This window comes from Curcuma longa, chromosome 15 (assembly GCF_044706935.1).
Source record: "Curcuma longa cultivar G26 ecotype Majalengka, Jawa Barat chromosome 15, ITB_CL_G26_1.1, whole genome shotgun sequence".
NCBI classification, from domain to species: domain Eukaryota; kingdom Viridiplantae; phylum Streptophyta; class Magnoliopsida; order Zingiberales; family Zingiberaceae; genus Curcuma; species Curcuma longa.
This window is the reverse complement of record NC_133875.1, coordinates 6,667,340-6,681,756: the sequence shown is the minus strand read 5'-3', so window position 1 is coordinate 6,681,756 and position 14,417 is coordinate 6,667,340. Positions and strand designations below refer to the sequence as shown.

The following is a 14,417-nucleotide window of genomic DNA, read 5'->3' as shown; positions in this document are numbered from 1 at the left end:
GTAATAAGAATCAATTTGTTTATGTCGCGCACTTTTACAATTTATCCTATAGAAATCTTACATGCTTAACTTAGAAAATATTATTATCAAGTTAGTTATATACCTACTTTAATTGCTTATCTTTTTCCGCTGCTTTACTCTATTTATATTGTTAGAGTTATTTTTCATCCTTTAAAGCTCTTAAAATTTGTAATAATATTCACCCTCCCTCTAGCATCGAGTTCAATCTTACAAATTGATATTAGAGTGGGTTGAGCTGATAGTACATTAGGAAAGCTCAGATTAGGTGGAACTAGCTGAAGCGAACTTACCTCGTTCTAAACTAGTTAGACTCAGGGATTGTACTAAAGTTAGTAAAATTTAAAGTTCTCATTTTAGCTTTGTTCTTAGGAAGTGGTTGTTGCTCATGATTAAAGCCCTTGAGCCTCACCGCGACCTAGAAGCTAAGTTAGGAACTCTTTATTTAATTAGCCCAAAGAAAAATCTGCATTTAACTTAGGATGAATTTTGCATTTTGAGTGAGAACTTAATGACCTAACTCTAACTCAACCAAAATCAATTTATAACCCTAAGCTCAATGGCCTTACAAGAAGGTTGCCACAATCCGAACTTCATTATTCAATGGCAACAACTTTGCTTATTGGAAGAGGATGAAGTCAATCCTAAAAAATAATTTAAGCTGTTGGAAAATCATTCAAAAAGGGGTTGACCTGCCTAGAGATTCAAAATGTGAGCTATGCAGATTCAGTCATGCATGGACAAGTAACATTATGCAAGAAGCCTAGGTAAATGCAAAAGCAGCAAACATCATCCTTTGTGGTCTAACTCAAGCTCAACTTGAGAAAGTTGGACTATTTAAGGATATAAAAGATCTTTGAGAAAAGTTAAAAATTCAAAATAAAGAAACTGAACTAGATTAAATATGTTGCACCACTCTTATAACCGAGACATATCCAAAAATCTCGATAAGTCAAGTGCAACATGAATGGATGCTCCAAACACATGATCGGAAATAAAGAAATGTTTACCTTACTAAAGTTAAAGGAAATGAGAACTGTTTGCTTCGAAAATAATAAAAAATTAAGGGTACTTAGGTCAGGTAACATAAATTTAATTTCAAAAGTCTTTATTGAGAAAGTTTTTTATGCCAAAAAATTCATATTTAATTTGCTTAGCATAAATCGATTATATGATACTATTCATAAAATAGAATTACCTTCAACTAAGTTCATTAAAGAACCAAACTTGGCCTTATTAGGAGTTAGACAAAATAATGTATACACCATTAACTCTAGTTCAAATCTAGGGATAATTATATGGATTTGTTTCATGTCACATTTAAGAGAAGATAGAAACTTTTGGATAAAAAGAAATAAACCTCAAATTTAGGAGGAGCTAACTAATAGTTTCACTAGACTAGGGTTTAGGTCTTGATTGATTTTGATTTGTCCGATATTGACTCATTTTTTATTACTTCAAATATTGATACTTAGCTTCTTTGTTTAGCTATTCTTTCACTCACTTTGACTTAACTTCATTTGGGTTTAAAATTACTTATCTGCTTGACTTAAAATCAAATTATCCTAAGTCTATTATGTATCTTACTTAAAGATTATTTACCTCTACTTACATGACCATTGACCATTAAAAAATATATTAATCATTCAAGTCATGTTAAGTTAGTTATTGCTTAAGCATAAGTTATAAAGTCTTGCCTTATTATAAGTTTAATGTTTACATGTCTGATTAATTCCTTAGACTTGGTTTAACTTATATAAACTTATATTGACTTATAATGGCTTAGTATGACTTGTGTGAGTTTTATGCTTCAGTTTGTCCATATCATTTATAAGTCTTACTCAGTTTTATAAATGTCTTACTTGGTTAGTTAATGTTGTTGACGATCTTTGGTGGAGAGAGCTGAGTGGTCGAGTCACTGAGTGTTGAGTTGCCGAGCCGAGTGGGCGACTGTCGAGTTGAGTGATCGAGTGTCGAGCTGAGTTGCTGAGCCGAGTGGGCGACTGTCGAGCAAAGCTGCCGAGCTGAATGGCCAAGTTGAGTGGGCGAGTGCCGAGCCAAGTTGCTGAGCCGGGTGGGTGACTGCCGAGTCGAGCTACCGACCCGAGTGGCCGAGTGCCGAGCCGAGTTGCTGAGCCGAGTGGGCGACTGCCGAGCCGAGCTGCCGAGCCGAGTGGCCGAGTGCCGAGCTGAGTTGCCGAGCCGGGTGGCCGAGACACCAAGTGGTCGAGACGTGGAGTGGCCGAGTCACTGAGCCGAGTTGCAGAGGCATGCGTTCAACGCAGTTTCCTTAAAACAGATTCAGCCCCTCCGGCGGTGCTTAGAGGTCTCGACGGACATCTGTTTCCTAGGATACAACGGCAAGATCGGAAAAACGAAGAAGCACAAATTGTTTCCGACGAACTGATTACACCCAAAGACTATCACCAGGGGAAGCAGAGGAAAGAGGAAAGGGAAGCGAGGGATCGAGAATACTCTACCTGTGGTCTCACATCACTTCCTCTTTTATAACCTCACAACATATCTCCCATTAATTGGAGATTAATGATAGAATTGATGGCTTGATTCGAAACGTTAAGTAATTAATTCTGGTCGTTTCAACGCCAGATAATAACTCTTGTCTATTTCACCGCAGCCACCGTTACAAAAATGGAACGGGATTGCAAAATATTGGTTGATCTGCTTGGGCAAATTATGCACTGACCGGTCCGACATTCGACGCTCGTAAGTCACGCTCGCACACAAGTTGCCTTGCGGGCAGTTCAATCTAGGTCCTGGATTTGCAGCTCCCCTGCGCACCCATGTGTGAGAGAGAGCCTCTCCCCATGCATTTGTTCACAACATCAATGCTTGTGATACAATATAAGTCAACTAAGTTGTCCTTTAACTACCAATGTGGGACTAAAACTCCTCCATATGAGGGTCTTCTGCATCCTTCCAATTCTTTATTTCCATTCACATTTCCAACAAATGTTAGACTTATGTTCGACTTAGATAACTTACTTTGCTTATCTCGACTTGCTTGACTTATAATTAATTATTATTACTTCATTTCAAGTAACTTGATTTAGCTTATATTTCAATTATTTAAATTCATTGGAGCTAATTACTTGTGGAATCCCTGAGTCCGGGTTGTGACCTAGGGACCTGCGGTTCGATCCCCAGCTATGGCGTATTTGCAAGAATTTTTTTCTAAATGGGGAACGCAATCAAAGGATGCTGGGCATCTGGATTGGCCGCCGTATGCGCTTCCCGATTTACCCTGGTGGTCGGTGGGAAACTTCCGTGGGACCGGACCGGCCACCCCCCAGGGACTGACTGGGATTTATCATTTTTTTATCATACATTAATGCTCACCTTCATTTTTTTTAATATTGTGTTGATTTTAGCTAATTTTAAATTGAGTTTCCATACAATAAAAAAAGGAAAATTATTGATGCTGGGAGCATAATATCAAATCTATGTTTTGATATATAACTAAGTTTAAAGTTAGTATGTATATATATTGATGGATGTTATCAAGTGTGCAGGAAACTTGACAAGTGGGCAAATCCTGCTTGGAAACTAAGCAGTGCAAGTCCTGGTTAGGAATCAAGCAGTGGAAGTCTCAGTGAAATTAGGCAAGTACGAAGTCCTGATTGGGAACCAGATAATTAGCTAAATCTTAGTGAAGCTAGACAAGTGCAAAGTCCTGATTGAAAACTAAGCAGTTGGAAATCTTGATTGGGAATCAAGCAGAAAAGTCATAATTGGGAACTAGGCAGAACAAGTCTAAGTCAAGGTAGCTAAGAGTTGTAGCTTACAGAATAAGTCCAAATGAAGGCAGTTGGGAGCTGTGGCTTAGTAGGCAAGTCCAAGTAGAGGCAGTTAAGAGCTGTGGTTTGACAAATTACACTGGATGGGTCAGATAGAAGCTGAACATCTAACCAAGATACACGCGAGTAAAGTTAAAATTAATATCATACTGATTACACATATCAAGTGCAGAGAAATAAATTTCGACAATTCTAAGCAACCGAGAGGGAGCCCAAGCGACTCACTGGAAATAACCTTCGACTGTTGGAGTTGAGGTCTCGTAGACGACTAGAGCAAGGGGCGGGCAACCATAGCATCCAGGTGACTGGTATAAATGAAATCATGTGATACAAGAAAGTCAGATTAAAGAAGGGAGTTGATCTAGCGACCAAGGAGATCCTAATCGACCGGGGGATCCCACTAGGATCGCGGATAACATTTATTATTGAATAAATATTGCAGTCATGTCAACAGACTTTCAGACGACTGAGAGATGTCACACCAGCATCTGAAGAAGACCTATAAAATGAGCCATGAGATAGAGCTTTCAAGTATTTCATTCTCGTTGTGCTCATGCTCACATTCAGTGCTTTTTGGATGCTACTTTGGCCATGTGCTGCAACATCGTGCTTTACTTTCTGAATACGACAACTTGAGCGTAGCACTATTATTACATTATTATCGTACATTATTGTATTATTATCTGCTTTATTTTTAGATTATTTTTAAAGTTTCTCTACCTCTAGAATCTTTTTAGAAAAGAGTTAATCATAATAAGAATCAATTTGTTTATACCGTGCGTCTTGACAATTTATACTATAGAAATCTTATATACTTAACTTAGAAAATATTATTATCAAATTAATTATATATCTACTTTAATTGTTTATCCTTTTCCGCCGCATTACTCTATCTATATTATTTAGAATTTTTTTCGTCCTTTAAAGCTCATAAAATTCATAACATTATTCACCCCCTCTCCAGAGTCAAGTTCAATCTTACAAGAACAACATAAGATCTAGTAGATAAAATATCCAAAATCAAGTATTTTACTTCAAGAGATCGTATAAAAAAAGCAGATATTGTCATCAAACATATCCAAACGTTTGGATGGCATGATCATAATCTATCGACTAAGGAGCTTAAACTCATAGGTTTATGCACATTATTGGGGGTGATTGCAAATTACTCTTGAACACAAAGCAGGAAGATAATTACTAGTTTATCATATTCATCGCATAACTTCACGAAGGATTTCACTCGAGCAAAGATTATGTTTTACATAAAGTACAAGCTTAAGGATCCAAGAAGTTTCCTCTAGTTACATAAGCTTATCATTTGGATCACTCATCACTTAGAATTTTCGAAACAACATTTTCAGACAAGGCAGGGTCCAGAGTTTATCTTTGATCTTCTGTCATCAATGCCAAAAGTATGCAAGCTTGGCAAACAACACTGCTGCGTCTTCCATATTTTGTCTTTCCTAATTTTAGAGTCTTTATTCGGCGTCGTCGCCTCCTTACTATTGAACAGAGTGTTCTCGGATAGGTACAGAGCTCCGGTTGATGATCCCTGAAGTTGTCTTGTGTTGGCTGTGTCACAATCCAATTTCTTAACGACCTCTGCTTTAGGGGCATTTGGCACACCATCTTCCAACTCTACTTGTGAGGTTTCTCGGAAAAGTTCACCAAGTTTCTTTCTGCCAGTTGGAGAAGGTTCTGACTTTGAGTCTGAAAACTCCCTAGGAGTCATTGGTACACTTAATTGATGAATTGGAGTAGTACCTTGAGGGGTGAATTCTACATCCAAGAAAACGAACTAGTAAACGAAAATTTATGGCATGAAATAGGTCTGGGAATAGGTCATACCTCCATTGACGCTAAAGAAATCTTCACAATCTGAATCTAGCCATGTGCATGAGTCGAAGAAGACTTCATCTGTGACGACTGCACTCACAACACCGAAAGCACAGAAAAACAAGTTGAGCATATAGAATTGCATAAATGATCATAATACTCCCTAAACAAACTTGATACATAGTTAAGAACAAATTGATAACAGAGTTTATCTGATAGCAATTGTGTTTAACATCAAATGTATCGATAAATATATGAAAGTATGCTGAAAGTTCTCTTCCGCAGGAAGAAAAGTTAGAAACAGAAATGCATCCGGGCTATCTAGAGAGTATCGTCGAGTTTATGAATTGAAGTTCTACTCGAGAAGCACCAATTTCACAATACCTGTTCAAATTAGCTGGAGGACATGAACATGAAGTTCTACTTCAAAATATCCAAATAAATGTTTGTAATGCAGTTCACACAGGCAACCGAATAACAAAAAACAAAATTGCAGTAACTAATAGTATAGATTTTATAGATCCATATCAAAAATCTTCTACAAACAATATCTCAAGCTCTTCCTATGGCCAATCTTGACCTTAACTGTGCCCTTAGGTTTGAAGGTCTCAAAAAGTAGATGATAGACAAGATCATTCAAATACAGTAGAAACAGATTCAATTTCTACATATAAATCTGCAATAGTACTCTTAATCTTTGCTTACTGAAATCCTAGTTCCTCATCCATAATCCACTCTAAAATTGGATTATTCCCTCAGTGAACTATGAAGAAGACCAAATCTTTCGCAGTTGCTGTCAAACACAGGAAGGAGCATAAAAAAGCATTTAAATGCCCTAAAAAAGCATACCATGAGCACAATATCCGCCGACTGGCTTTTCCCCATCCAAAGGCTTCTCCTTGGCCGGAGATGAAACGGAGATCCCTCTCCCCTTGTAGCTCACACCCAGGCGGTATCTGATGCTGGAATCTGCATCTCTATCGACCGAAGAACATGCGCCCATCTTCAAGATGCGAACTTTGACGATCAACAGCACGTCAAAGCTCCTAGACCTGCCAACATCAGACGACCAAGGTTGAAGAAAAGCTACAGAGAGTAGGAGTAGTAGTTCTGATAGAGCACAAGAAGGGGAGATGGGGGTTCTACGACTTGGTCCGAGGCGATCAAAATCGCATTTTTAAGATAAGCAGCGAAGTCTTCGACATCAGAAGGCGGCCAAAGGAGGAGGCTTGCGCACTGACACTCCGCCAGAGAGTGCTCGTAGGAGAGAGACAGGTGATGGAGGTTTCTTGATAGTTTTGTCTTCAATTGGGCTAATCAAATAGACTAATATTTTAACCCTATAAGAAAATTTCAAATGCCCCCTAAAGTTTAGCTGTTTTTTAAAGATAGCACCTACAAATTTAATATTATCAAAATGCCTCTTTTATATATATATACACAGAGGTTTGATATCCCGCGCGACTCATCCCTATGTGATCCGTGCGTGACCGTCGACCCCCATCCACTTCCGCCGCCGTCGCACAGCCGTCCGATCACCGCCGGCCACGGGACCCGGACCGTTGGAAGCGCAACTCGCCGACGCACATTCCGACATCGGATTCCGGCCGGATTACGGCCGGAATCCGGTCGGAATCCGGCCGGAAACAGGACAGTGCCCAATGGCCACTGTCGGCCGGAAATCAGTCGGATTCCGGCCGAATCGCGGCCGCGGTCGCGCGCCGGCGCTGGGCGCGTCGACCGCGGTCGGTCTCCGGCCGCGATTCGGTCGGAATCCGGTCGATTTCGGTCGGAATCGACCAACAGACGCTGTTGGCCGATTCCGGCCGGAATCCGGCCACCAGTCCGGCGCCGGTGAGTTGCGCATCCATCGCCGCCGGTCCGGTGGCCGGCGGTGGCCGGACGGGGGAGCGACAGCGGCGAGAACGCCGACGACGCAGAGAAGCTACAGTGATTTTTTGGATAAACGGCCTGGATTTTTCGCGATGAACGGCCGGGATCGTGTGCGCACGGGACGCATTTTTTCGTTCGCGCAGGATATCAAACTCGTATATATATATATATATATATATATATATATAGAGAACTGATCTCCTGCGCACCGCCCACTGCGCGACACCTGCGCACCGCCCCGACCCATCGCCGCTTCCACCGCCGTCGCGCCGCCGTCCGGTCACCGACGCCCGCCGGACCGGACACGTTGGAAAGCCAGCTCGCCGGCGCTCCGGTCGGGGCCGGATTCTGGCCGGATTGTGGCCGGAATCCGGCCGGAATCCAGCCAGAAACGCGACAGACCGACTTTTGGCCGATTCCGCCGGAAATCGGCCGGATTCCGGCCGAATCACGGCCGGAGACCGGCCGCGGTCGACGCGCCCGGCGCCGGCGCGTCGACCGCGGCCGGTCTCCGGCCGTGATTCGGCCGGAATCCGGCCGAATTTCGGCCGGAATCGGCCAACAGTAGCTGTTGGCCGATTCCGGCCGAAATTCGGCCGGATTCCGGCCGAATTTGGCCGGAATCCGACCACCGGACCCGGCGCCGGTGAGTTGCGCATCCATCGGCGCCGGTCCGGTGGCCGGAGATGGCCGGACGCCGGTGAACAGCTGCGGTGAAGGAGCAAACGTCCGAGGAGAAACACTGTGCGTCGATCGGAGAAACGGACGGTCTGGATTGCGTCGCGCACGGGGAGCGCAGGATAACGGAGCGCAGGAGATCAAATCTATATATATATATATATATATATATATATATAGAAAATTGATCTCCTGCGCTCCCCTCTCCTACGCTCTCCGTGCGCGAAACCATCCGGACCGTCCGTTTCTCCGATCGACGCACAGTGTTTCTCCTCGGACGTTTGCTCCTTCACCGCAGCTGTTCACCGGCGTCCGGCCATCTCCGGCCACCGGACCGGCGCCGATGGATGCGCAACTCACCGGCGCCGGGTCCGGTGGTCGGATTCCGGCCAAATTCGGCCGGAATCCGACCGAATTTCGGCCGGAATCGGCCAACAACTACTGTTGGCCGATTCCGGCCGAAATCGGCCGGATTCCGGCCGAATCACGGCCGGAGACCGGCCGAGGTCGATGCGCCCGGCGCCGGCGCGTCGACCGCGGCCGGTCTCCGGCCGTGATTCGGCCGGAATCCGGTCGATTTTCGACGAAAGCGGGCGCCACCGTGTCTGCCCTGTTTCGGCCGGAATTCCGGCCGGATTCCGGCCCAGGGAACGGAGCGCAGGAGATCAGTTCTCTATATATATATATATATATATATATATATATATATATATATAATTTTAATTTTGTTTCAAAATAATTTGGGTCGTCTTGCTTTGCATATGACTCGTGTGCTATAATTTTTTATTATATATTTAATTTTTACCATCTGATTAATTATAATAAGAATGATTTAATTTTGACTATCAAATAAATCAAAAAATGTAAAATGACACTCCAATGTCATTAATTGTTTGAACTTAACCAACAAATGATCTATTGTAGCATTGAAGAAGGCATTGACTTTTAGGTCATAGAGAACATTGAAGGAAGATAAAGGAAAATTTGAGGTCAATCCCTATAAATCTTTATGAATTGGACGGTGATAATGATAAATGCAATGATACTATTAGTAACAATGACCACAGAACTATAGAGAAGATGAGTTATTATTGTCATTTATTATAAATATTGGACCATGTTAATTAGAGAAGGTGAATAATTTTGATCATTTTATCTTGATTTTACGCTCGTCTATAAAGAGTTAACATTCAATGAAAATAAAATATATAATAAAAGAAAACATAAGTATAAGACAAATCAATTTACTTAGTTTATCATCTTTTAAAATTACTACATCCAAAGTATAATCCTAATGAACTCCACCATTAGTCTCTTTTCTTTCTCGAACACCTTTCAGAGATAGAAGAAATCTCATACAATCTATTTCTTACAAAATAATATAAATACAAAACAAATATACAAATACAAATGAAAGTAACAATTTTATACGAGTCTTTGTTTTAAAGGTTTTCTCGTTACTTTGAATTATCTTTTGATAATAAGAAATATAACAATACTTCATCTCCAAATCCTTAAGAACCAACTCCTTCAATCTTCCTTAAAATCCTTTTTTATAAGGTTGTTGTGAACTGATTTCTATCGATCGATTGATCTTATCTATTAGTCGATTGATCAACTGTAGATTCGAATATTATCTGACCTATCAACTCAATGGCTTCATCTACCTTAGCATAAGTTGACTGTCCATTACGATCAGTTGAATATTCATTACTCAGTTGACTATTGCATAATCAATTAAATTTTATAGTCGAATTCTGAACTTTCTATTCACTTGAATAGTAATATCAATCAACTGCTACACTCCATAAGTCAACTGATTACAATCAATTGTTGAACAATCAAATTTCTAATTAACTTTCTGTTTGTTACAATAATAATGGACTAAAACTGTAGCAAATGAAAATTACTTTAGCAAATCCTCATTACTATAGTAAACCTCAAAGTTACTATAGCAAATTATAAAAACACCTCAAATTTGAATTTTAAAGTTTAGAGTTCATCGGTCAATCGATACATCCTATCAATCGACTAATACTTATGTTTTAGTCTTACCAAGGTTGAATTTTTATCTTACCTAGTATTCGATTAATCTCAACCTACCAAGACTTTCTTTACTCAGCATTCAATTAATCTTTGCATGCCAAGCCTTTCCGTTGTTTAACATCCAACCAACCTTAACATGTAATTTGTCAAATATCTATTTTTTGACCTGTTTAGATTTTACATTTCACGTCTAATATAATCAATTATAATCTGTTAGGTCTTCCTTCATTATCAAGTGTCTGGTTCTCCATGATTAACCTGTCAAGATTTTTCATTGTCCAACATCCAGCCAACCTTAACATGTTGAGACTTTGTAATTTGTCAAATATTCATTTTTTCTTGACCTATTTAGATTTTTCGTCTCATGTCTAATATATGATCAATCATAATTTATTAGGTTTTCCCTCATTGTCAAGTGGCTGATTCTCTATGATTCGTTTGAACTTTCTCTTCTCATACTAAATATCTGATCCTCTATAATCCACTTGGACTTCTCACCTCTTGTCAATTATCTGTTGGACTTCTGATCATCAAGTGTCCAATTAATCATACTGACTTTCACTTAGACAATTTCGATCATCCAGTCTATGATCAATTATGATCCATTTGGATTATTCAACTCATCAAGATATCCAATCAAGATGACTTACTAATTAAGACAATTTAAAATGAAATTAATCAAAAAATAGGAGGGGTGTTTTAATTAATATTAAAATTTTAGGGGGAAATTTAAAACAGCACCTAAATTTTGAGGAGCTTTTCAAAATTGCTTTATAAAATGAAATTGAGGTGAAAGGTGGGCTCCTTGGTGAATTATTGGTGTTTGGGTGCTTGTTTTTGGTTGGCAGAGCCCCTTCCGTGTGGATTATTAGATATAGTTAATTAGGTTTCTTTTGTTTCTATTATCACATCAATTTGCATTATAATTTTGATATCAATTTGTTCCTTTGGGAATTAATTCACTGTGTTTGAGATTCCTTTTGGATCATGACATGACAGGGTGATGAACATCGATTAGAAATAATAATTTTATTTAAATCATTATTTTATATTATTCCCAAGATTTAGATTTAGATTTAGATTTTTTTTTTTAGAGATAGGGTTTAAATGAATCAAATGAATTTATTTATGTTTATTTAATATCTAAATGTCAATTAAAAATGAAGTTAAATAGTTTATTAATAAGACAATTTAAAATGAAATTAATCAAAAAATATGAGGGGTGCTTTAATTAATATTAAACTTTGAGGGCGAAATTTAAAATAGCACCTAAATTTTGAGGAGCTTTTCAAAATTGCTTTATAAAATGAAATTGAGGTCAAAGGTGGGCTCCTTGGTGAATTATTGGTGTTTGGGTGCTTGTTTTTGGTTGGCAGAGCCCCTTCCGTGCGGATTATTAGAGATAGATAGGTTTCTTTTGTTTCTATTATCACATCAATTTGCATTATAATTTTGTTATAAAATTGTTCCTTTGGGAATTCACTGTGTTTGAGATTCCTTTTGGATCATGACATGACATGACATGGTGATGAGCATCAATTAGAAATAATAATTTTATTTACATTATGATTTTATATTATTTCCAAGATTTAGATTTAGATTTAGATTTTTTTTAGAGATAGGGTTTAAATGAATCAAATGAATTTATTTATGTTTATTTAATATCTAAATGTCAATTAAAAATGAACTTAAATAATTTATTAATATTCATAAGTAGAGATCATAAATGATTTTAATGTTTCACACAACACTATAAATTCCTATTGAGATCGTCTCTCAGACACGTTACGGCCACTCAATACTAGGATTGACCTCACGAGGGTAAAGGTGAAACCGGGCTCTACGATCCTGCAAACACCAAGACAGTGAGGAGAAAGGCTAAGGGTGTCCTAGCTCAACCACTCTGATGTCCAAGTCAGTCATCGGAAGGAGGGAAGCAGGAAAGGATTTAATGAATGAACTTTTTGATGTATATGTGCGTACCTGTATCTTCAAAGAATGAGAGTTTTATAAGCAAGGGTGAGAGAAGGATAAAGGTCAACTGTCATGTTTGTAATCAAGGAGGATATCCGTGTGGAGATCTTGTCAGAAGGCATGTCCTATTCAGGTGAGAAAAGTGTCCTATCATGATCATAACAGTGAGGGGTAGTGTAATGTCATCATGTCATATAAGTAGGAGAGTAGATTAGCCATCATATCACATGATTACCCATATTCTTTTGGCAGCGAATTGATTGACCGAGCAAAAGAAAGGAATTGGTTAGTGCTGAGCAGGGCACTAAAGACAAAGGGAGACTAATTGGCGGAGAAGTCGACCCTCTGAGCAGAGCTCGAACACCTGGGTTTGAGTGAAGTACTGAACTGGGAGAGGACTGTGCTGGGGGCATGAGGCATAATTGTAGAGTCGGAACCTCGAACGCAACCCTCGACCTCAGGAGATATAACTGTCCTGAGTTAAGCCTAGCCATTGGGTCAGGCGTCGAATCCCAACCTAGACTGTCTTCTTGCATTGAGTTTGTATATGAGTGGTGCCGAGGTGGGCGAACTCGACTGAATAGCCGAGGGTCATAACTCACAGAGGTTGTTGTATGGAAGTCGGCTTCTCAAAGGGCCCAAGCTGAGCTGAGGGACTTGAGAACACGGGATCCCGAGCTAACCTAGAGGTCGGGTTGAGGTCACCAAGTCAAGACGCGAGGTTAAGTCAATTTCCTATTCGACATGCCATCTACAATTGAATCAGATCCTGACTTTTCGAGAACTATGTTCCTACCGTACGACATGGCCCATAACACCATATTTTAGGAAGTCGAACAAAAGCACGGCTGGATCCCTAAGATAATTTAAGAGTTTTAAATATAACTTATTTTGTGCTTTATGTTTATGTTGGATGATTAATGTCGAACATATATATATATATATATATAGTTGAAATTAATATATATGATTAATTAATTAAACATCAAATTTGTACAGACTTTAGTCAACAAAATCAAACACCTTTATTATTTAGCTCAACGGCAAATACTCACGCGCCGATTTATAAGACAGCTAGCTCACAAAAAGCCATCCATCCTTGCTTATTCTAAACCCTCTTAGCTTATCGCCTAATACAGAAATTAAACACCTTAATTATTCGTTAATTACGCGTCGATATCCCCTACACCGGTGTCGTCGCCGGGGCTGAAGGAGAGGAGCGTGCGGGAGGCGAGCCATGGCTTGACGACCACCACGGCGTCGAACGTCCGCAACCTTCGTCGTCGGCGCCCCTCCTCGCCGGCCTCCACGCGGAGGAAGTACTTGATGCCGGACACCACCTGTCGCTGCGCCGCCGCCACGCGCGAGAACACGAGGGGGCGGCGGCGGAGGAGGCGGCCGTCGCTGTTGTTTCCGAGGACGACGCGGCGGTTGTACTCGTGGACGGAGAAGAGGCCGAGCTCCTGCACCTCCTTGTTGGTCTCCACGTCGGCGACGTCGGTGCGGCCGCCGACCACGCGGGCCCCGCCGGCGGAGACGCGGAAGGCCGAGAGGAGAAGGGCTTGGAGGAGGAAGAAGAATAGTAGTACGAGACGCATAGCCATGGATTAACGGCGAGAGGAGAGGAAGAAGGAGAGTTCATGGCGGTGGAAGTGGAAAGGGAGTGATTATAAAGAGAGAAGGAGGGGACGGTGGAGATTGGACACGTGGAGTGTGAGAGGGTCGAGCGGCGTGCCGCGTCTCAAGATGGGCATGGGCGCCATCACGTGGCCCGGATTTTTGTCGGGACTCGACCTGAACCGGACTCGCAGACCGCCCGGCCTTATCGTCGTCGTGACCGAACCATGGGCGCGCCTTCCTGTGGGCTCCAGCAGCTGAATTGGACGGTAGTTCCAGCGGGGGGAAGCACACGTGTACGGGACGGGAGGCTGCTGCTTCTGGTTGATTCCGTTCCAGCTGTGTAGCTTGCTAAAATGGGCAATTATTGTGTGTTTTTTTTACAGGTTATTTTATATTATTTAGTGAATGGGTTTCAAATCTTATTTAAGTTGCATAGCTTGATCAATCAATCATTATTTACACATTTAGCATCAATTATCGAGATTTTCTATAGAGCTACGTACTAATTCATGATAGAACGGATCTAATCCATTAAAA

At 40.8% G+C, this 14,417-nt stretch overlaps 2 protein-coding genes across 4 annotated transcripts; both read right to left on the bottom strand.

Moving 5' to 3' along the window:
* Window positions 1-5,043: 5,043 nt before the first annotated feature.
* LOC141846568 (uncharacterized protein At3g27210-like) lies at window positions 5,044-6,939 on the bottom strand. Of its 3 annotated transcripts, none has more exons than XM_074734602.1 (4): window positions 6,819-6,939; window positions 6,519-6,721; window positions 5,682-5,759; window positions 5,044-5,612 (listed from the first exon to the last, which is right to left on the bottom strand). In XM_074734602.1, the coding sequence occupies exons 2-4, from the start codon at window positions 6,670-6,672 to the stop codon at window positions 5,191-5,193; spliced, it is 654 nt and encodes a 217-aa protein (XP_074590703.1). In that variant the 5' UTR covers window positions 6,673-6,721; window positions 6,819-6,939; the 3' UTR covers window positions 5,044-5,190. The 3 variants fall into 3 exon arrangements, with proteins under 3 accessions (XP_074590703.1, XP_074590706.1, XP_074590705.1); XM_074734605.1 differs by having other exon boundaries at window positions 6,816-6,936; XM_074734604.1 differs by lacking the exon at window positions 6,819-6,939 and having other exon boundaries at window positions 6,519-6,809.
* A 6,322-nt stretch (window positions 6,940-13,261) lies between these two features.
* LOC141846021 (cysteine proteinase inhibitor 4) lies at window positions 13,262-13,877 on the bottom strand. Its single transcript, XM_074734003.1, has one exon. It carries the CDS (start codon window positions 13,862-13,864, stop codon window positions 13,427-13,429), a length of 438 nt encoding a protein of 145 aa, XP_074590104.1. The 5' UTR covers window positions 13,865-13,877; the 3' UTR covers window positions 13,262-13,426.
* Between the last annotated feature and the right edge of the window lie 540 nt (window positions 13,878-14,417).

Excerpts from the sequence above, each read along its gene's own strand:
- LOC141846568 (XM_074734602.1), bottom strand. The coding sequence starts at position 6,672 with ATGGGCGCATGTTCTTCGGTCGATAGAGATGCAGATTCCAGCATCAGA. Across the intron at positions 5,760-6,518 it reads CGGCGGATATTGTGCTCATG|TCGTCACAGATGAAGTCTTC; the intron begins GTATGCTTTTTT and ends TTGTGAGTGCAG. Across the intron at positions 5,613-5,681 it reads TTTCTTTAGCGTCAATGGAG|AATTCACCCCTCAAGGTACT; the intron begins GTATGACCTATT and ends TCTTGGATGTAG.
- LOC141846021 (XM_074734003.1), bottom strand. The coding sequence starts at position 13,864 with ATGGCTATGCGTCTCGTACTACTATTCTTCTTCCTCCTCCAAGCCCTT.